This window comes from Ailuropoda melanoleuca, chromosome 6 (assembly GCF_002007445.2).
Source record: "Ailuropoda melanoleuca isolate Jingjing chromosome 6, ASM200744v2, whole genome shotgun sequence".
Taxonomy (NCBI): domain Eukaryota; kingdom Metazoa; phylum Chordata; class Mammalia; order Carnivora; family Ursidae; genus Ailuropoda; species Ailuropoda melanoleuca.
The window spans coordinates 85,452,924-85,473,791 of NC_048223.1; the positions used below are offsets into that span (position 1 = coordinate 85,452,924).

General features: G+C 39.0%; 1 protein-coding gene across 1 annotated transcript; it reads left to right on the top strand.

The window, feature by feature from the left end:
• Positions 1–2,938: 2,938 nt before the first annotated feature.
• On the top strand, positions 2,939–20,190 carry GHITM (growth hormone inducible transmembrane protein). Its single transcript, XM_002915374.4, has 9 exons — positions 2,939–3,093; positions 4,471–4,635; positions 5,656–5,755; positions 7,221–7,332; positions 7,679–7,820; positions 11,147–11,255; positions 16,625–16,813; positions 17,259–17,430; positions 18,747–20,190. The coding sequence occupies exons 2-9, from the start codon at positions 4,507–4,509 to the stop codon at positions 18,829–18,831; spliced, it is 1,038 nt and encodes a 345-aa protein (XP_002915420.1). The 5' UTR covers positions 2,939–3,093; positions 4,471–4,506; the 3' UTR covers positions 18,832–20,190.
• Positions 20,191–20,868: the final 678 nt, after the last annotated feature.

Below are 20,868 nucleotides of genomic sequence, written 5' to 3' on the forward strand. Positions count from 1 at the left end.
CGTTGGGAGACACAGTGAGCACACTGGGGAGGGCAGTGGTAAAACCTTCACAAACTCCCCTTTCAACTCTCTTTCACCCACCCCATACCTCCTGATGCAAAAGTTTAGTGGGGCAGGGTGGGAGCACTTATTTTAACTAAAAAAATATATATATATTTGTTCTTCAGTCCTTGCTTCTGGTTTTTCTCATCTATAACCCAGCACTTTCCACTTAGCCAGCAGGTGGAGGATAAGGAACCAGTCAGCAGGCTTCAATAAAAATAATGGTGGATATACAGCATTAGGATTCGTGATTCATGTCTTTTTCTGATTTTTGCCCTATGCTCCAAGGCCTCAGAAGCAGAGAACTTACAATTTAACACTTCATACTGATGCTGGCAGGCAGCGTCCAGGGATCTAGAGGGGGTCTTGCAGGACTAGCCAAGAGGGTCCTTGGCTTCCCGGAGGTTGGAAATCAAATACAAGCCAGCAGGAAGTGGGAGTAGAGCTTATGGAAGATATAGAGAAAGCAGATACAGAGGGAGTGTCTGGGAGACTCAGAAAAGAAAGGACCATGAGTCTTGCCTTTGCTCAGGGTCAGGGGGTTTTCACTAAGAAGAGTGGCCTGGTATATGTGTCCCCTCAGGCGTCCAGGAACTGTTTAAAACAAAGATGAGGGCCCAGGTGTTATTCCTTGGAGCCAGGGGGCCTTGACATCTAGATGTCTAGTGCTGGTGGTCTGGAATATCCATATATGAAAGCTTTGCCCACCTATTCTCACCTTGTCCTTCCTTAGATGTTATCTATTCTAAAGAAATCATTAACTCCTTGTGCCTTACAAGGAGTGTAAAGTGTGGGTGGGGGTGCAGGTCCTAGCAAGAAGGACAGGGGGCATGTGTAAAGTGGGGTGGGGGTGCAGGTCCTAGCAAGAAGAGAAGCAGGAAAAGAAGCAAAAACAGATTTTCACAGAGTCCTTCAGTTTCCCTGTCTCAATACTGACTTTTACATACCTACTTTCCCCACATCTGTATCTCTTTCTGTATCCTATCTCTAAATTAATGGTGTAATTATCCACCCAATTTCACTCAATTCAGAACGCATGGATTATCCTAGGTGCCTCCCTCATCCTTATCAGCTATATTCAATCAGTCATTAAATCCTGTAAATTCCTCCTTAGTCCTATATCTGTCATAGCCTCCTCTCTGTCCCTCTACTCTCTTAATTCCAGCCTTCAACACCTTTTGCTTGAACAATTGCAATAAATTCCTAATTAGTTTCCAGTCACAGAAATCTCTCCCCACCCCACACTGAGTATATCTTCCCAATGATGTGACCCGGTAACTCTCCTTTTTCAAAATATTTGACATCTGTGGAAACAATACAAACCCCATACTTGAGAAAAGAAAATATGCAATCAGAAATTTATTTTCCTTTATAAAGTGAGTAAGTTTTAACTAATACAAATCTTATAAATAGCCTGGGTGGCTCGGTTGGTTAAGCGTCTGCCTTCCGCTGAAGTCCTGATCCTTGGTCCTGGGATCAAGCAGGTCAGTGTCCCGGCTGCTTCTCCCTCTCCCTCTGCCCTCCCCCTGCTTGTGCGTGCTCTCTCTTTCTCTCTCTCAAATAAATAAATAAAATCTTTAAAAAAAAAAACTTACAAATCACTTAACAAGGCATATTGTTTTTTCAGGTACTGTGTTGTGAATCCCTTCTCTTTGCTGATAACAGAAGCTGTAGGGAGAAAAAAAACCTCCACGAAGGTACTTAACAAAGAATCCATTTGCTAGCTAATCAAATTGGGTGAAGATCTAAAGATTAAATTGATCTCGCTTGACCTGTTCGCTATCTTAAGTGACAGATTTCTCTACAGTGTTTTCCTGCCATTTTCAAAGTAAAGAAATAAAAATTGTATGCTGCCAAACTGTTTAATTACCCACATAAAATGTAAACCTTTATGTTTGTCAAGATTTACATGGTTAGGGGATTATCATAAATCACAATTAACAATAGCTGAGGAGCTAAGGCTCATGAATTTTACATGTTGTTAATCATCTTATCTAAAATAGCAGCCCTCTAAGGCTTTCTGCAGTTCTAATTTTTCCATAGTACTTATCACCACCAAACATTTTGTCTATTTTTTGTCTCTACCAGAAAGTCAACAACACCGTAAGGGCAAAGACTTTGTTTTGTCCAAACAACAGTATTGGTTGTTTTATTCATTTGTATACATCCCAAGTTCAGTGCTTGGTACAAAGTGAGACTCAGCAAATATTTGTGTAATGGATAAAAGATAGCGAAAGAAAAACAAACAAAACCTCCATCATGTAGCCGAGAAATGGCTTTTCATTTTACAAATTGTGTATAATGAAAACATCTTCACAGTCCTCAGGACAAGGTAAGAGACAGAGGCCGTTGTATCATGCCTGTTATACATCTACACACTGAAGCCTGAAAATGTGTCTTGGAGAGGTCAGAGCAATGGGGGAAAGAATCTGCTAAAATCTGGCCGGTAACCTTGTGTGATTTAGACCCTTTCCTGGATTTCATGAGCCAACCTTAGGTGTCAGACCCAAGAACCAATTGGCTCCACTCTGAAACTACCACGTTTGGCACACTATTCATCTCGCAAAACATTCTTGAGAAGGGGGAAAAAAGCAACATGAGGAAAAGAAAGGAGATACGGGATAATTTTTACTTCTCACACATTTAATATTCTTTTTCAATTTTTACGTGATTTTTGTAACTGCCGCCGGTGAAACTGTTGACACAAAAACGAAGACTAGCTCTGCTACCCATAGATAACATGGCTATAGTGCCTTCGCTGCCCATACCCAAAATGGACGCTGACTATGACGCTCCCGACACTTCGCTACTGGCCCCGCCCCTCTAGCCCGGAACCCCTCCTTCCTACCGTGCCAGCCCTTCCGTCAGAGATCTGCTCATGATTGGGTGACCCTAGTGTTTGGCGATTCTCCGGATGTTGCGTCACTCAGTGCGTAGGGGAAATTGCGTGCGCGGAGACAGAAAGGAGCGGGCGGAGGTCCAGGGAGGTGTGCGCTTTTGCGTTTCGCCGGCCCGGAAGGGTAACTGCGGTTGAGGTGACCGGGGACTGAGGTATGGCTATTCCGGGCCTGCTGGCACCGGAGATCCACTGTCCTGACGGCCGGCTTCGCGGGTCCGTTGGGTGCATCCGAGGAGGTCTGATGGCGGAGGCGCTGCTGGCTGCGTCACAGCCCAGTGGTGACCCAGCTTGGCGGTGGTGGGGCTTGGGCAGGCGGCAGGGGCTCGCCCTCGCTGCCCTCTTCTCCCTCGGGCAGAGGTGCTGAATCACTCAGCGGCTGGGCCGCACAGCCGCCGCCCTTTCAGATAAGGGGCTGCTGGAGCGGGGGTGTTGTAGGGTTGTGCGTTGACTTTGGGAGACTAGAGGCTTGCTGCCGAGTTCTCAACTGAGTCTGGAGAGCTGGATGAAATTTCTCGGGGGACGAGGCGCTTGAGCGCAGCAATGCTTGCTGTGGCGTACGGGGTGCGTCATACTTTATCCATTTTATAGCTAAAATACCTCAGTCTCAGAGGGCAGACTCTTGCGAGGCCCCCTTCTGGCATGTGGCAGAAACAAGATTTCCACTTGGTTCTGTTAGGCGACATGGAGACCACCCAGCGAGGCCTCATTCCCAGTCGATGTATTGAGTACTGGGGGAGATAAACCACACAGGCTGAGATGATGTAATGGCGTGAAAGTAGTAGAATGTCTCGGTATCTTCTCAGTGTTGTACACTCGTTATAAATTCAGTGGCAGAGCTGAAAGTACACTGAGTTAGGTATTTAGCAAGGATTCTTAGCTTTGGGGGTGCTAGGTAAAACGTTCCGGGGTCCTAATGATTCACATTAGGACCAGAGTTAAGGCCCAGCATCTACATTTTAAGATGAATCCCAGGTGGTTTCTGTACCTTGAGTACTTTCATCACATTTTGAAGGGAAGTAATATTTGGCATGTTTAGCAGAAATGTATGTTTGATTACTGTGGATGTGAAACCTTACAGTGCAGCATGACCTTGAAGAGTTATTCATCTCTTCCTTGGATGACATTTTCTTCTGCTCAAAAGTTACACAGGTCTTGTTTTAAATTTTCCTGTTGATTGCTGGTATAAATCTTAAAACCACATTTATAAAAGCCATCACACGCTGCAATTGTTTTAAGATATTAACATCTACTTTGTACTAGACACACAACTTTTACGGAGTCATACACAATATTCAAACTGGGATTTAATTCTCTTTTGGCGGTCATCCCATATTGGGTTCTTTGGGGTGGATTTCTTGAAATAACAAGGAGTAAGCCAACGATTCATCATTAACATTTAAAAAGTGCACTACGTTTTTCTATTAAAGTATGATTGATGGGCTCTTCTGTGTCTTCTGTGTCTCTGGATCTTTTCTGTGTTAACCCCTCAGTTGGTTAATGGGTTATTTTTTGTCTGTGTCTTGAACTAGCATTTCAGATCTGCTTGGTAAACCTGGTGCACCACCATGCTGGCCGCAAGACTTGTGTGTCTCCGGACACTCCCTTCCAGGGTTTTCCAACCAGCTTTCACCAAGGCCTCCCCTATTGTGAAGAATTCCATCACGAAGAATCAATGGCTGTTAACACCCAGCCGGGTAAAGATAATCTGATATCTTATATTGTATCCTTCTCTTTTGTGCACCGGGACTTTTTGTTTTGTTTTGTTTTTTTTGTTTTTTGACTGTATGAAGCTCCCTGTTCTGCCTTTAGTGATTTACTGAAACAGTTAGCTCTGATAATGTCCCAAATCAACTCTTTTCTCCCCATTAGTTTTGTGTCATTCTGTTCCTTCTTATCATGTATGAAAGACAGAAAGAGCTCCTATAACTTCCTCTTTACTTAGAGCTTTTGGAGTTTCATTCAGAGAATTTATAGTGATTTGTGTGCGATTGAGAGCTATATGGTACAAGAAAGAAATTGTGGCGCCTGTAGTCAAAAGCTTAAGAACCCAAGAATATTAATATTTGGTCAATAGCTTATTAATAAGTTACTAAAAATGTCATTTCAGCTCTTGGTTAGAGAGTGGTAGAATCCATCAGGTTACAGAGACACCCATTTTCTTTTATAATAGATTTCTCCATCATTCAAATCAGAAGTATAAATTTTGAAATGTGAGGTAGAGAAGGAAATATATACAAGCTAAAAGAGACAGCTGTTTTCCTCTTGAATTAACTGTTCTGCTGTTGAAAAAGAGCTTAAAAAAGAAAAGGTAGTAGTCATCCCTCCCTTTGACTTTATTTTAAGAAAGGTAACTTTCTTGAGCCTATTTCCCAAATGAAAAAAAATGTAGCTAATACTGAATGCATGTTTTTTAAAAGTTAGTGTTTAAAATATGATTCTAGGGATATAAATCTGTAGTTTATGAAATAATTATTCTGAAATTTTAAGAAGTTAAGTTGTAAACTAAGAATCTAAGTGAGTCACTTCAAAGATAACCACAGGTAGGGTCTACATTTAATTTTTTAGATTGGCTGACAGACCTTTATAGTGAAACTACATACATAGAAAGTACCAAGTTATATAGAATTTTCTAGAGTAATGAGATTTAATTGTATTTTATTAATAGCATTCTGTTTTCCTGTATGTATTGTATGTCTTTGTTTCGTGTATGTCAGGAATATGCCACCAAGACAAGAGTTGGGATCCGGCGTGGGAAAATTGGCCAAGAACTTAAGGAGGCAGCAATGGAACCATCAGTGGAAAAAATATTTAAAAGTAGGCAGCAATCTTTAGTTTTTGAACTGGAGTATGTGAATATGTTTTAAGAAGTCCATGAACAGCCTTCTAAAAATATTAGTGCAAACGAAAAAAAATTAAAATATGTGCAAACTTATGTATGTGAGCATTTTCTGCGAAGAAAGGCAGTCATTCTTCAGGATCTCATGACCCAGAAAAGATTGATAATTCACATTGGGTTCATTGGTTGCCAATCATATTTCTTCCAGAGAAAATTTTACTTTTACCATTTTTTTTTAAGATTATATTTATTTATTTGACAGAAAGAGAGCCAGCGAGAGAGGGAACACAGGCAGGGGGAGTGGGAGAGGAAGAAGCAGGCTCCCAGCAGAGGAGCCTGATGTGGGGCTCGATCCCAGGACTCTGGGATCATGCCCTGAGCCGAAGGCAGATGCTTAATAACTGAGCCACCCAGGTGCCCCTACTTTTACCATTTAAAAAAAAAAAGGATTAATAGTTAATATGCCATGATATAAAAGGTATAATCTGTTAAGGAAGTCCAGTTGAAGTTGCATAAAATCTTTACTCAAGCATACAATATTTATGTATGTTTTAAGTCAAGAGAAAATCACTAAAACGGGGATTAATAAAAGCCTAGCTGTTCAAGAAGAGTCCTCTTAATTGGTTGTTCATATATTGCCTCCCTGGAAACAATACCTTAATGAAGTTCGTCTGGATTTCAGCTTTGCAAATTTAACTAGATTGTTAATCTACCCAAATCTATTCATAGAACACTATTGCTGTTTAAGGACCTTACAGTGTCAATATATTATAATGGGAAAGAGCTGTAATCTGTTATCTCTCTGGGCATTTCTTTCTGATTGGTAAGTTTGCCCTAAAAGATAAATTATATGAATCATACAGCTATAGCATAGTAATATTCTTCATGAGCAAATTCAAACTAAAAGGAGTAAGATTCATCCAATTAAGATTTGGTAAGTCGTTTCTTTCTCTTGCTCTTACTTTAGGGCACCCTCTCCCTTGATTCTGCTGCATACACTGATTACATTTTTGGTTCCTTTTTTTCTTTGTCTACGTCAAGCATCATCTTTATTAATGGCACTTTATACACTGGTATGACTATTAACATTTCTTTTCAACTTTTTTTTTTTTCATAAGAGCATCATGAGAACATAACCCAGATTCTTAGGAATAAAATAATAAAGAAGTATCCCCACATTACAGATATACTGCCTCCTTAAATTTCTAATCAAATCTGACCTTTTTTGTATTAATACACTTACGTTTTAGCGGTGTCCTTTTTCACTGGTCCCCTAATTTTGAAGCCACTTAATCCCCATATGTTCTAATTATGGTTGTTACAAAGGACTGTGGTATATAGTTTGATTTTCCTCATACAAATATTAGAAGGGGCTTACCATAAACATTTTAATTTAGTCAAGATATGACTGTATTAATGTGCATTTCCTCTTGTGTTCTCTAGTTGATCAGATGGGAAGATGGGTTATTGCTGGAGGGGCTGCTGTTGGTCTTGGAGCATTGTGCTACTATGGCTTGGGAATGTCTAATGAGATTGGAGCTATTGAAAAGGCTGTGTAAGTAATTTCCAAACATTAGCAATCTTCAAGGTTCCAATTTTGTTTTCATCCTTCTCTTTTGCCACTTTTGAAATGTTTCATATCTAATCTTCTAACTGTAGAAATATACTTGAATAAAAATAAAACCTCTTGACACCTGTGCAGACTTAAATAAAAAATCTGTTACTAACATTATATGTGTTTAAGCAAGGAGAAAATGTGTTTCTTTGTATATGTTCTGAGTGCTTATGTTTTATATCATTTAATTTTATGATAAACTCCAATGTATGCATCATTATTTCTATAATAAATGAGATAATATTAGAGCAATAAGTTGGTATTAACCATGTTGTGTCTTTTACAGAATTTGGCCTCAGTATGTGAAGGATAGAATTCATTCTACCTATATGTACTTAGCAGGAAGTATTGGTTTAACAGCTCTGTCTGCCCTGGCGGTGAGCAGAACTCCTATTCTCATGAACTTCATGATGAGAGGCTCTTGGGTGGTAAGTCAGCTTGTTCTTTCCTTTTTCACTAAATATCAAAAGATTAGACAAGATATTGGGGGACAGGTATTAAATGGAAGGGAACCCCTTACTATATTGAACAAGTAGTTCAAATCTATGAATTAATAGTGCAGCTGAGACAAATTAGGAATTACATTCTGAGGTAAATCAGGAATTATTCTTTGTTGAGTTTGTATTTAGTGGCAAAGGGGTTGACCAAACTTAGAGGAATATCCTACTTACCTAGCAGCAGAGATCAAACAGGCTGTGTTGTATAGCAGTTTATTTAATAAAGCTGGGGGCGGGGGTGACGTGACAAATGCAAAACCATCTTAGAAGTCCATGGAAAATATTTGTTGCTAACACTTGAACTTTCTTGACCCTGTGTAAGGTTTTATATTCTGTGTTTCTTGAGCATTGGTTACTTTGTTAGATACCAAAAAAATGATTTCAAAAGTGGTAGCTATTTTTCTACTATCTGGTTGAAGAAATGAGCTTAAGTAAGTGGTAAAGGATGTGCAATAAGAAGTAGAAAGTGTAAAATCAGTTGAAAGACTCTCTTTGTCTTGGACTAGTAGTGAAGTTTCATGCAAGAGACACTTATTTCATCAGAACTGTTGGAGGCCAGCATTTTTTATTGTAGGAGAGGTCAAAGGTAGTCTAGGTTTGCAGAACAGCTTGAGGAAAGGAGAAGAGGTAGTCATCGAAACTGGCTTCATACATGATCGGGATTGAGCCCCGCATTAGGCTCCCTGCTCGGTGGGGAGTCTGCTGCTCATTCCCTCGCTCCCTCTCACTTGCTCACTCTCTCTCAAATAAAATCTTTAAAAAAAAAAAAAAAGGACTGAGATAAAACTGGCTTCACAATAGTGTCAAGAGTGAAGTTCGAGTTTTTGAGGTCTAGCATGTGAAGAAGACACAATTAGGGAATATTTGATAGCTACACTGAGGAAAGTGCCTAAGTAGAGGCCATTGCAGATACTGAAACAGCAAAAATATTTTTTGTATTTGCGTTCTAAGAACTCAAATGGAAGAGACAAGAAGCAAGTATACCAGCTGTGTCTTTGCATGATCTGAAATGAAGGATTGTAAGAACGTGAGCTATGAGTTCGAGACGGGAAGGGAAGGGAGATGGGAGAGTTAATATACAGATTTCCCATCGGTAACCAGCTCTAGCTTCCTTCCAACTTCCAAAGCCATAATATGTCCACTGTGCTTTCCAGAGGAAAACCATTTAGGATAGCATGGCCATTTGGACACTATTCAGGTGCGTGTTATGGATCTCCTAGCCTAGAAGTCCATGAGGGCACAGACTAAGCATGGTGCGTTCTCGCCAGGAATGTAAGTTTTAATCAGGTAGATAATATAAAACAATGCTTTTTAATGAAACACCATGGCTATAAGAGAAAAATTAAAGTACACGAAAGAGTGTAGCCCCTGAAATAAAACTTCAAAGAAGTTTGTGCTTGGGCCATATTCTCATCTTCCTGTGAGCATTCTCACCTGCTGTTAGGGCTACTTAAATAAAATAGTTTGGAAAGCCGGGCAAGTGCTACAGAGATGAAGATGAAGCTTTTTGAGGGTGGCAGACATACAAACAATGTCAAAGTTGGTACCAAGTGATTTTAGAACAGAGAAGAAGCTTCTGACACTGCTCGTGGCATTCAGTGTCCCTCCCAGAAAAACTTTCCAGGTGAAGAAGTAATCCTTGAATAAGTCAACCAGATAGAAAAGATGTGTTCTTAGGCAAAATGAACAGAATTAAAGAGGCATGAGATGGGGGCGTGTTTGCATCCCCACCATTTTAGTGTGGCTTGAGTGTGTAGAGTATGGAAATGTAAAAGGCAAAAAATGCAACTGGGTCGTGAACATGAAGGACCTTAAAAGAAAAAAATACAATTGTGGTAAATCTCCTGAAAATGCCGTGCATTTGTGTGAAGTATAAAGAAATGTGTGAGTGGTTTTTAGTAATTATTTCTCCTTTAGAAAATGATAGGGTAGAAACCATTGTGCTTATTTATATTAATATGAGCAAAGGCTCTCCCATATTCAGCAAAAACAGCTGTTAACGTCTTTATCTGTACTTTATGTCAGAGGTTGAACATTCACATGTCGTGGGTCAGACAGATAATGCAGAGGGGCTAGGCAGGCCTGGTATGTCACACAGGGAATTAGTGACATCTAAGCAAAGGCATTAAAAAAGCTTTCACATTCAATTGATTTTTGAGTAGTTGGGCTGCAAAATATCTGCTCTTTTGTCCAAGAGTTGCAAGTTTGCAGTTTCTACTTCAAGTTTCCTAAAGATTCCTTATCATCATTTTCTATTACATGCATTTCTTTCTTACACGCATAGGAAATAAGTGTTAAAACAGTGGCAGTCTAAGGCAAAGAAAATGGATGGAGGACCAAGTCAGCCAGAAAACTAAGGATAGAGAAGTAGCATCTTACTCTCCTATTTTCCATATGGTTCTGTTCTTCAGGTTTTTATTTAGCATATGATGGAGTTCAAGACCGTGTACTATATATATATAAAGTATATTCTATATTATATATATATTTTTATATGTATATATAGCTATATTCTCATTGGTGTATCATGATTTTTTAAAATGCTTTCTGTGCTATACAAAAATAAAAATTATTTTGGGACTCTTATTTTTTTTTAAGATTTATTTAAAGATTTTATTTGAGAGAGAAAGAACAAGCATGGGGAGGAGGCAGAGGACAAGCAGGCTCTCCCCACTGAGCAGGGAGCCAGACATGGTACTCAATCCCAGGACCTGAAATCATGACCTGAGCCGAAGCCAGACGCTTAACCAACTGAGCCACCAGGCACCCCAATATTTATTTATTTTATTTATTTGAGAGTGATGGAGCATGTGAGCTTGAGCATTGGGGTGGGGGGGGCAGGGGCAGAGGAGGAGAGAGAATCCCAAGCGGACTCCATGCTGAGCTCAGAGCCTGACCTGAGCTCAGGCTCAGTCTCATGACCCTGAGATCATGACCTGAGCCGAAACCAAGAGTCAAACGCTTAACCAACTGAGCCACCTAGGCACCCCTATTTTGGGATTCTTAAAGAGGTTTTGTTAAACCTTTGTCTAGCAAAAATAAAATTTTTTTAAAAGATGGTGGTATCAGAGAGCTCAACTCACTTGGAGGTGTCTGCAAAACTTTGTGTGACAGTAGGGGGCACTCTTGCCCCTACTAGGATCAGTTCATTATCCTTAATCTTTTTAAACAGATTTTTTTGAGGAACTAGCTGAACTTGGAACTTACGGGCTTCTACTTACAAGGATTGATTTTTATCAGTAATATTTGTCTTTCAGACAATAGGTGCAACCTTTGCAGCCATGATTGGAGCTGGAATGATGGTACAGTCAATACCATATGACCAGAGCCCAGGCCCAAAACATCTTGCTTGGTTACTACATTCTGGTATGTTCTAATTTAAAATGTTTACTTAACAGCCTTCATTACTATCTTTTGTGGTGTCTCTTCACAATTGTAAATGACTTGTGCATAATTTAATAAAACCTTGTGTTTAGAAAACACAAATTTTTTATACTTATTGGTGGTGGTTTATTGCGGGACCTCTACTCTGAAAAGTTAATGATTCTGACACTAAGACCATAGACATCTGCAATATTACATCTCGCCTCCTTTGACAGTCTAGTATATGTAGATTTCCTTTATATATTTTGTCTACTCCTGGGAGGTTTCAAGCCTGATACACATTACTTGAGAATTGTTCTTATTCTGTATATTTAGAAGAATTTAAAAATGAGAGTGGAGAAGAAAAGGAGGAGGTAAGACACGTGAAAGAGTAGGAGATGAGGATTTTGCAGTGGAGCATTGGAAGAAAGAACACAGTAAAAAAAAGATCTTTGGAAATGCATTTGTGTCTGATACAATTAGCTGGGTCATTAGATAGGTTTAGCACAAAGTTACCGTGGACGGGGCAAAGGCTGTCCACCTGTAGTATTGTAGGACAGTTTTAATATCCTTTTACAGGTATATGTTGTGATAACTCCCTTAATTGTGGAGAGACAAATACTTTAGATAAAGTGTTTTCCATCTCAGGTATCACAGGATAGTCTCTGTCTGTGGGTTGAGTAAAGAGCCAGCTAGACCCAGAAACAAAAGTACTTAGATACATGTTCTCTACTACAAAACAAGACAAATTTTATTTTTTCTAATTTTTTCTATTTGAGTATAGTTGACACACAATGTTACAGTAGTTGCCGGTATACAACATAGTGATTTAACTTCTCTATACGTTTTGCTATACTCCCCACAAGTGTAGCCACCGTCTGTCACCATACAGCACTATTCTAGTATCACTGACTGTGTTCCCTATGCTGTGCCCTTTTACTCCTGTGACTTATTCCATAACTGGAAGCCTGTATCCGCCATCCCCTTCACCCATTTTGCACACCCTGCCACCTCCCCTCTGGCAACATCAGTTTGTTCTCTGTCTTTACGGGTCTGTTTCTGTTTTTTATTTGCTTATTCAGTTACAACAAGACAAATTTTACAAGCATTTCCCTGAAACGGAATGTGAAGTGTTTCTAACATGGGTTAATACATGGAAATTAGGTATTTGGCATCCAGTATGACAAATTCCTGGTGTGAACTATGTCATTTATATTTTTCATGTGCTGTCTTTGTTTTGGTAAATATGAGACAGCATGACTTAACAACCTTGGTTTCAAGTCTGTTCAGTTAGGTCTGAGGTTTTTCAACTGTAGATATTCTCCATGGAGCTTTACAGGATAAAATCCTTGTGATTGAGGGAGGTGGTCCATTATCTTCTAGTACCAATAACCTTTTTAAGAAAAAATTTTTCAAGATATAATGTGTACCTCTGTAAAACGTAGTATCTGTGAGTGCCATCTATAAATATTTAAGGATTATTCAGCTTAAAAACAACTACATACCATCGTAGTATATAGAAAACTTATTTTTTTCGAGTATGTATCTTTGCATTAAAACACCAAATCCTCACCATCTGAGTTAAGCGTTGTTATCTTGCCCAGTGAACGGAGTTCTGCACCTGTTTCCCATTTTAGACACTGAGTTCCTTGAGAAAACAGGTTCAGTGTTTTTATCTCTGATAAATAGTAGATACTTAGTGACTTAATTAAATTAAAATAGCTGTGTAGTTTCAGTTTAGAATAAAGGCTATCTGGGTTGCTTAGAAAACTCCGTTTAATCTGTTATTATTAGTGTATAAATTATTTGGGTCAAAGTATTTTATGTGTTGGAGGCGGGCCTCAAGACCACCCATTCATTCATTCAGTGTTTTTTTAGGAGTCCTAAGACTGAGCATATAGTTGTTCTCAGAGCTAAGGTTTATTAGAATAAAAGGACACGTGATAGCATCTGCAAGGGGAAAAAATATAGGCAGAGTATGGAGCAATTCATCCACAGGCTTTCAGTGCTCCCTCCTTTCTTTGAGGGGACTTCTCAAGCAAGTGAGAAGTGCAGTGAGGTGGAAGCCCATTAAGGACTTGGTGCCTGAGGGTTTTTATTTAGGGCTGATCATGTAAGCACCTTCCTAGCAACTACCAAAATACAGATTTCCAGAAGGAAAGCAAGCTTTCCGCATAACTCACGTTGTTTTCACAAGAAGTCTAACCCTCCCATTTATAGAATACTTCATGTGCCAAGTTCTTAAGTAGCCAAGGACCAGCCCTGCAAACAAGTCTTTGTAAAGATGACCTTAGGCCTGCTATGGTAACCCTTCCCTGTACAGCATGAATGCCAGTTTTTGCTTTACATTTCACCCGTATCTTAAGAAGCTGTGCGAGCAAGCATTAACATTTCCATTTCACGGGTGAGGAAGTGGAGACTATGTGAGGTCAGACCGCCAGGTGCCACAGTCAAAACTGACACCCTTATTTCTTCAAGTCCATCCTTCTGTCTGCTCTTTCTTTCACTGGTATGTTTGAGATTGAGACCTGAAGGGGGTTTGATGACAGTATTAAAGAGACGTCAGAGTTGGCTTTTGACCAGTATTAACATCCCAATGCATTCCATTTTCCTTTTTTACCCAAATGTTTAGCACTGTTTCGACACAGCTGTGGTCTTAATCAGGGCTAAGTGATACCGTGCAGGAATTACTGAAATGATCACTGGAAGACAATTCTAATTGTGTTTCCCCCCCCAGCTTTATGAGGATATAATTGACACATAACACCATATAAGTTTTAAGATGTATAACTTGTTGATTTGATAGATACATACATTGCAAAATGATTACCACCATAGCATTAGCTAACACTTCCATTCCATATTTACCATTTCTTTTTTGTGGTGTGAGAACATTTAAAATCTATTCTGTTAGCAACATTCAAGTATATGATAAAGGATTAGCTGTAATCACCATGCTGTACATTTGGGTCTTCACATTTGTTCATCTTATAGCTGGAAATCTGTACCCTTGGACCAGTATCTCCTCGTTTCCTCCATACCTCTACCCCTGGTAACCACCACTCTACTCTGTTTCTCTGAGTTTGACTTTAAAAAGATTCCTAGTATAATTGAGATCCTGTATTTGTCTTTCTCATACTTCACTTAGTTTAATGCCCTCAGGGTCCATTCGTGTTGTCAAAAATGGCAATGTTTCATTCTTTTTTATAGCTGAATATTATTCCATTTTGTATATACACCATATCATCTTTATTCATCCATTGAAGGACAATTTGGTTTTTGTATCTTGGAGATTGTGAGCAGTGTTGCAGTGAACATGGGAGTACAGTCATCTCCATGAGATCCTGATTTCAGTTCTTTTGGTTATAAACCCAGAAGTGAGATTGTTGAATCGTATAGTAGTTGTAGTTTTAATTTTTTTAAGGAACCTCCATACTTTTCCACAGTGGCTATACCAGTTGGATGAATGCCAGTTTGACAATAATAATGTTGAGATGTCCTTGTTTTGTAATTGATATGTCCTTAAGCAGCAGACATCTATTACCATTTAAAATTTTTATGAGAAAATATCATTGAAAAATCTTTGACAATCTCCTTTAAAGTTTTGCTAAAGCTACAGGAAGGCTGGACTACAGCTGCCCACACCATCAGAACTAGGCCTTAGAGAACAGGCTCATCAAAGAGCCACATAGTGGGGCACAGACCTTTAGAGGGACCTGCAGCGGCTGATGAGAATGTCCTAGAGGACCAGACCCCCCCCGCCAAAGGCCTCAAACTTAGGGGCTATTGTTATGAAAAGGCCAGGACTCGGGTGCCCACATTCTGTGAGGATAAGTCTCCCAGAAGGCCAGAACACACAGAGCCTGATTGCCAAAGAGCTAGGCCATAAGTATTGGACCTCTCAGAGGACTGTGGCATCTGGGATGAGACCTTGGCAGACCATGGTGGCCAGGATCTTTGGAAGACTAAGCCATTCAAGGGCCAGACCCCCAGTGATAAAAGCTCCAGAGATAGAATCTCCAGTAAACCTAGCCATGAAGAACGGAAAAACCAGAGGATTGTACCATGGCTGTCAAGGCCACCTGGGAAACTGTCTTTGTTAGGGTAAGCCTACACAGGAGAGGACCACTGGCAGGACAGGCCATGGAAAACAGGACCACCAGGCTAGACCCTGGAGAGGTCCAGGGGAGGGGAGGACCACGTTCCATGGGGTGGCAATGGGGGGGTGGGATGCTATGAAAGGGCCATGAACGAGGCAAGATCTCACTCATCCTTGCTCCCTGGTACGAGCTCTACATCCTAACCACAGCCATTGGTGGCTAATGGGGTCAAGAGAAGCTGGAGCAATGAGCTGACACACAAGTATAGGGAAGGGAAGAAGGAGGACACTCTTATTCTCTACCTGTGGCTTAGTCCAAATTTCAGGACAGGGAGTTGCCTAGGGTAAGTAAAGTCGGGAGCCTGATGAAGAGTAAAGGTTTTTTTCTTGGCTTCTGCAAAAAAATATATTTTTTTGCTAAAAATTTTGCTATCAGTTGTAAAACTGATGGGAATCCTAATAGAAATGTAAACATTCCTAGAGGAATTTTTAATCCAGTGTCCTGACAGCAAAAGATATTTTTAATTGTTCATTATCATGAGATATCTTCCTACTTGATCTAGAAATGTTACTCTCACAAAAGAGACATACTGGTGTTGAAATTATAGTATGACAATAGCTGTGCTTATTCCATGAGTTAAACTATGGACATTTAATATTTAGTAAGAGGATAACTTGTTCTACTCACCACTGAAATAATGCCTTATCTAAGATTTATTTTTTTAATTAAGGAGTTCTGTTTGCTGATTAAATTACTGATATCTTTCACTGTAATTTTTCTGAACTTGATCATAAATATCTGCCAACTAAAATTACTGTTCACTAGCTCAGATGACATTCCCTATTCCGAAGGAAACAGCAGTGCCTGTCCTTGAAGTTCCTGCGTTTTAGAATTAGCATCCTATGCACATTCTCTCGTTTTACCTTGTTCCCTCTTGGCGGCAGCAGGTTTGACCTTCAGTTACTCACTTCAAGCCTTTTAATCTCAATTCGTATGTATGTGATTGTTGTTGCAAAGAATATGAGTAGGCTCACATCTAGATCCGTATTTGTATTCTGAGTTGAGACAGTTTAAGAATAGTGTTACTGTTGGGATTTTGAATTTTGATAGCTGCAAGTTTGGGCTGTGGAATTCAGGGGTAGTACTACCTAAATAAGGGAGAGAAACTTTGTAGTCCTGTTGTTTTAACAATCAGGTATACAATTTATCAGAAGTGGCATTTTCTTTTTGGTTGTTATTTAGTAAATACTTAACTACTCGCTCTTTTTCCAGGTGTGATGGGTGCAGTGGTGGCTCCACTGACGATACTAGGGGGGCCTCTTCTCATCAGAGCTGCATGGTACACAGCAGGCATTGTGGGAGGCCTCTCCACTGTGGCCATGTGCGCACCCAGTGAAAAGTTTCTAAACATGGGAGCACCCCTGGGAGTGGGCCTGGGTCTCGTCTTTGTATCCTCACTGGGTAAGTCGCTGTGCTTTGACACTTACTTGGTTCTTGGTATTCTAAAATCATTGATGTACTCAGTTATCCTAATGGAGGGACTTTATTAAGAGTCACTTTTAAAAGTTTAAAAGGGAAACACTAATGAGAGTGTATTTTCTTATTTGGCATCGTGGTAAACACAATTTTTGGTTTTACCAAATACATCTAAAATGGAAAAGTTGGTCTGGGGAACATGAGAATTGCTCTTGATGCAAGAGCCTTCCTGTAATGTGAGCAAATGACCCATTTCAGGATTGAGTGTAATGGGTTTGCAACTTGAATGTGGATAAAATTACACAGTGCACATAGTCCTTTTCTTATCTGTGCAGTACACCAAAAGAAGTTCTTTTTTTTTTTTTTAAGTAATATTAATCATAAATCCAGTTATGGAAGATTCCTTTTTTTTTTTTCCCCTCCCTCCCAGGATCTATGTTTCTTCCACCTACCACTGTGGCTGGTGCCACTTTGTACTCAGTGGCAATTTATGGTGGATTAGTTCTTTTCAGCATGTTTCTTCTGTATGATACACAGAAAGTAATCAAGCGTGCAGAAATAATACCAGCGTATGGAGTTCAAAAATATGATCCTATCAATTCGTAAGTAGTCTTTAATGTCTTTCCTTTGTTACACAGGACATTTGTGTTATTATGGTCTATTTTATTTTATGGCTGTATTAGTTTCCTAGGGCTACTGTAACAGACTACAAACTGAATGGTTAAAACAATGGAAATTTATATTCTCGCAGTTCTGGGCTCCAGAAGTCTGAAATCAGGGTGTCATCAGGGTTGATACCTTCCAAGAGCTCTAAGAGAATCTGTTCCATGCTTCTCCTCCAGGTTCTGGTTTTGGCCAGCAATCCTTGGTGTTCCTGGGCTTCTGTCATAGACACATTACCCCAATCTCTACCTCTGTCTTCACAGCATTTTTCCTGTGTGTCTGTCTCTGTCTGTAGTCATTTTGAATTGAGGCACACCCTACTCCATTATTAACCTCATCTTAACTCACATCTTGATAACATTTGCAGAGACCCTATTTCCAACTAAGGTCACATTTACAGGTACAGGGATTAGCATGTCAACCTGTCTTTTGAATTCAACTCAAAATAATGGGTTTGTCGAATTGTACTATTTTATTTCTGTTGCTGTTTGGTCTGTTTTATCTCTTTAGTAACCTGTGTATCCACAGAACTTTTGATTAGATGGTAACTAAGTGTAATATTTAGGTATTCAGTTAAGTCAGTATTTACCTATTTTTGTTGATTAACTTTATGGTGCTGCAACTGTTACATAATAATGCTTTTCCCTTTTCATGGACTCTCCACCAAAGTAGGTTGTTTTATTTAAACAACTTGAGTTTCATGTTGTCTATCACATTTTTTAAAGTGGTTTTTTTTTTTTCCTTTCCTTTTACATTCGTCTGTTGAACTTTAACAAAAATTCATCATAATTGTTTTTTAAACATGCTGCTTTAACACAGTTTTGTAACAGTTTTCTTTGGTTGACTGTTGGGGAGGGTTGCCTCGAGGAGCTGTATTATATTTAAAAATGCCAGACTTGGGTCTGACACATTTTTGTGAAGGTGTTTCTCAGATTTTGTCTGGAATATCACCCAGGGTTCTTGTTTTTGTTTTTGTTTTTGTTTTGCAAGATACTATACTCATAAGAGTGTGTCAGAAGATAGAATAATGATTTTTTTTTTAATTGTTCTTTAACATTTCAAAGATTAATCTGCCAGGAAAAAATCTTGACTATTGTCTGGGGCTTCTTTAGTTGGCATCTTTTCTTTTTTTAATTTCCATTTCAAATACCTAAGACAGATCATCAGTATTGCTTTTTTTTTTCTAGACTAAGAAATAGTTTTTATCGTTATTAGAATTACATCATCTATAACAGGCCATAATTTTCTTTTCTAGGATGCTGGGGATCTACATGGATACCTTAAATATATTTATGCGAGTTGCCAGTATTCTAGCAACTGGAAGCAACAGAAAGAAATGAAGTGCCTCAGCTTCTGACTTCTTTGATACATCAGATATCTTGCTTGTTTAATAGGGACAGGTATCCATTAAATAGTTTGCACAAGCAGCTTTCATTGAAGTTTAGAAGATAAGACTTGTCAACATGTTTCAGCTGTTCCGATGATGTGATGCTTTAGGTCTCCTTTTTCTTCTGCAGAATAAATTAAGTTGTTCTCTTCCAAATAAGCACACACATTTCCAGTTCTCATGTTTGAGTAATTCTTATATGTTTCGATGAATATGAAAACTTAAGTTTGTGTTGTGAGAATTTAACTGTTCTATTTTAAAATTTATTTGATTGAGTGAAAATTAGCAAAATCTGTTTTGCTGCATATATTTTGAAATGCAGAAATATTAACAAGTAATGTCATTAGTGATGTAGAGGTTTGGTAAAGGGACCAGAGAGAAGCGAAGGGTCACCTGCCGTCTTTCTTTGGATACTTAGCACTTGTATGATTGATGGTAAGCCAGGAAGAGGGGTCTGGTGGTTTGGAAACAAATAGATCATCACTGTTTTTACATTCATCTGTTGAACTTACCAAAGCATTGAGCATAAGACAAAGATAAAGGTGATTCATTCTTCTGATGTTCCTTTCTTTCTCAGTGCTACCTTTGCAACATACGTGTGATTTTGTTTGGCTTCTCATTGTTTGACACTGCTAGGACAGTCCAGAATGTTGATTGTATGGAGAATTCCTGGTATGTGTTATATATGTTTAAGTTTTACTTTTGAACCTTATAGAACAAAATATCCTTAAAACTCTTCTCAGGATAAAACATTCAAAGCATGAAAACTCTTGCATTTTCAAATATACATACACTGTGTTCCTAATTGCTGAATTTTTTTGCATATTTATTGAAATGTTTAATAGAATACATGGTTGCCTATCTCATCTCTTCAGGCTTTGAAGCTTTTATCAGAAAAGCCTGTTTGTGGCTCACATGTAAGATTGTGAAAGCAGTTTTTCTCCCAAGACTTGGTTTCTTGGGTTCCTCTCAGACAAAGCACTAAAAAAAATGGAGGACATAGGTAGTCTGTCTTCATGAACTGTGTCAGTCAAAACTGTAATAGGCACAGTGCTCCGTTAGCATTTACCCCAGCAGACTTTTCCTTCTCTCCTGCATAGACTATTGCCTGACTCTCTTGTGACGTTTCTGTTTTGATACAGAAGAGTTATTTTTGGAAGTTTAATGAATGAGCTAAGTGTGTATGATTATTGAAATGATTGGTATTTTTGACAAGTATTTATTACAGTAATCCAGAAGTAACTATTCTGACCACCTCAAATTACATAGAATGCTTATTTCTGAAATAATAAAGGTTCCAGCCAGATGGTAATTGGTCTTGTAATTTTTCCAGCTGAACCATATGCATACTTTTTGAATAGAGGATTTGTTTCATTTATTTTCTCTTCCTGACCTAGTACGTAGAATACAGTGTGATTATGACCATAGTACTTAACAGCCAGACTGCCTTTATTTGAGCCCCGGCTCTTCCACTTATTTCTTATGTGAGCTTGGGCAAATTACTTAACCTCTGCATGCCCATTTTCTTACTATAAAATGAAGATGATAACAGAACCTACCTCATAGGATTGGGGTACAATGTGTGGGCATTTAGCACCATGTAAGTTTTAGCTGCTGTTGCTGGTTTGGGGGGCGGTGGGAGGAGTTCTCCTAAGAAAAATCTAAGTGCCAAACTTCTATTTTTTCCCTTCTCTACTTAATCTCTACTATATCGGTGTGATCTTAAAGGTCCTGTTGTCTTCAGTCATTTTTTAGAACCCAAAATTTATATCCCTTTGTTTGGATGGTATCACACAAGATAAAATGATAGAATATCAACAATGGGTATGAGGCAAAAGCGTCTTTAGAAAAACAAAGGTTTTGGTTTGTTTTTTTTTTTTAATTTAATGACTTGGTATTTTATTGCATCACTTTTTCCGACTTTGCTATGACAGTGAAGATTTTGGTATAAAAAGTCAGTTATATAGGGGGGTAATCAGAAGGGGGAAAA

Excerpts from the sequence above, each read along its gene's own strand:
- GHITM (XM_002915374.4), top strand. The coding sequence starts at position 4,507 with ATGCTGGCCGCAAGACTTGTGTGTCTCCGGACACTCCCTTCCAGGGTT. Across the intron at positions 4,636-5,655 it reads GGCTGTTAACACCCAGCCGG|GAATATGCCACCAAGACAAG; the intron begins GTAAAGATAATC and ends CGTGTATGTCAG. Across the intron at positions 5,756-7,220 it reads AGTGGAAAAAATATTTAAAA|TTGATCAGATGGGAAGATGG; the intron begins GTAGGCAGCAAT and ends TGTGTTCTCTAG.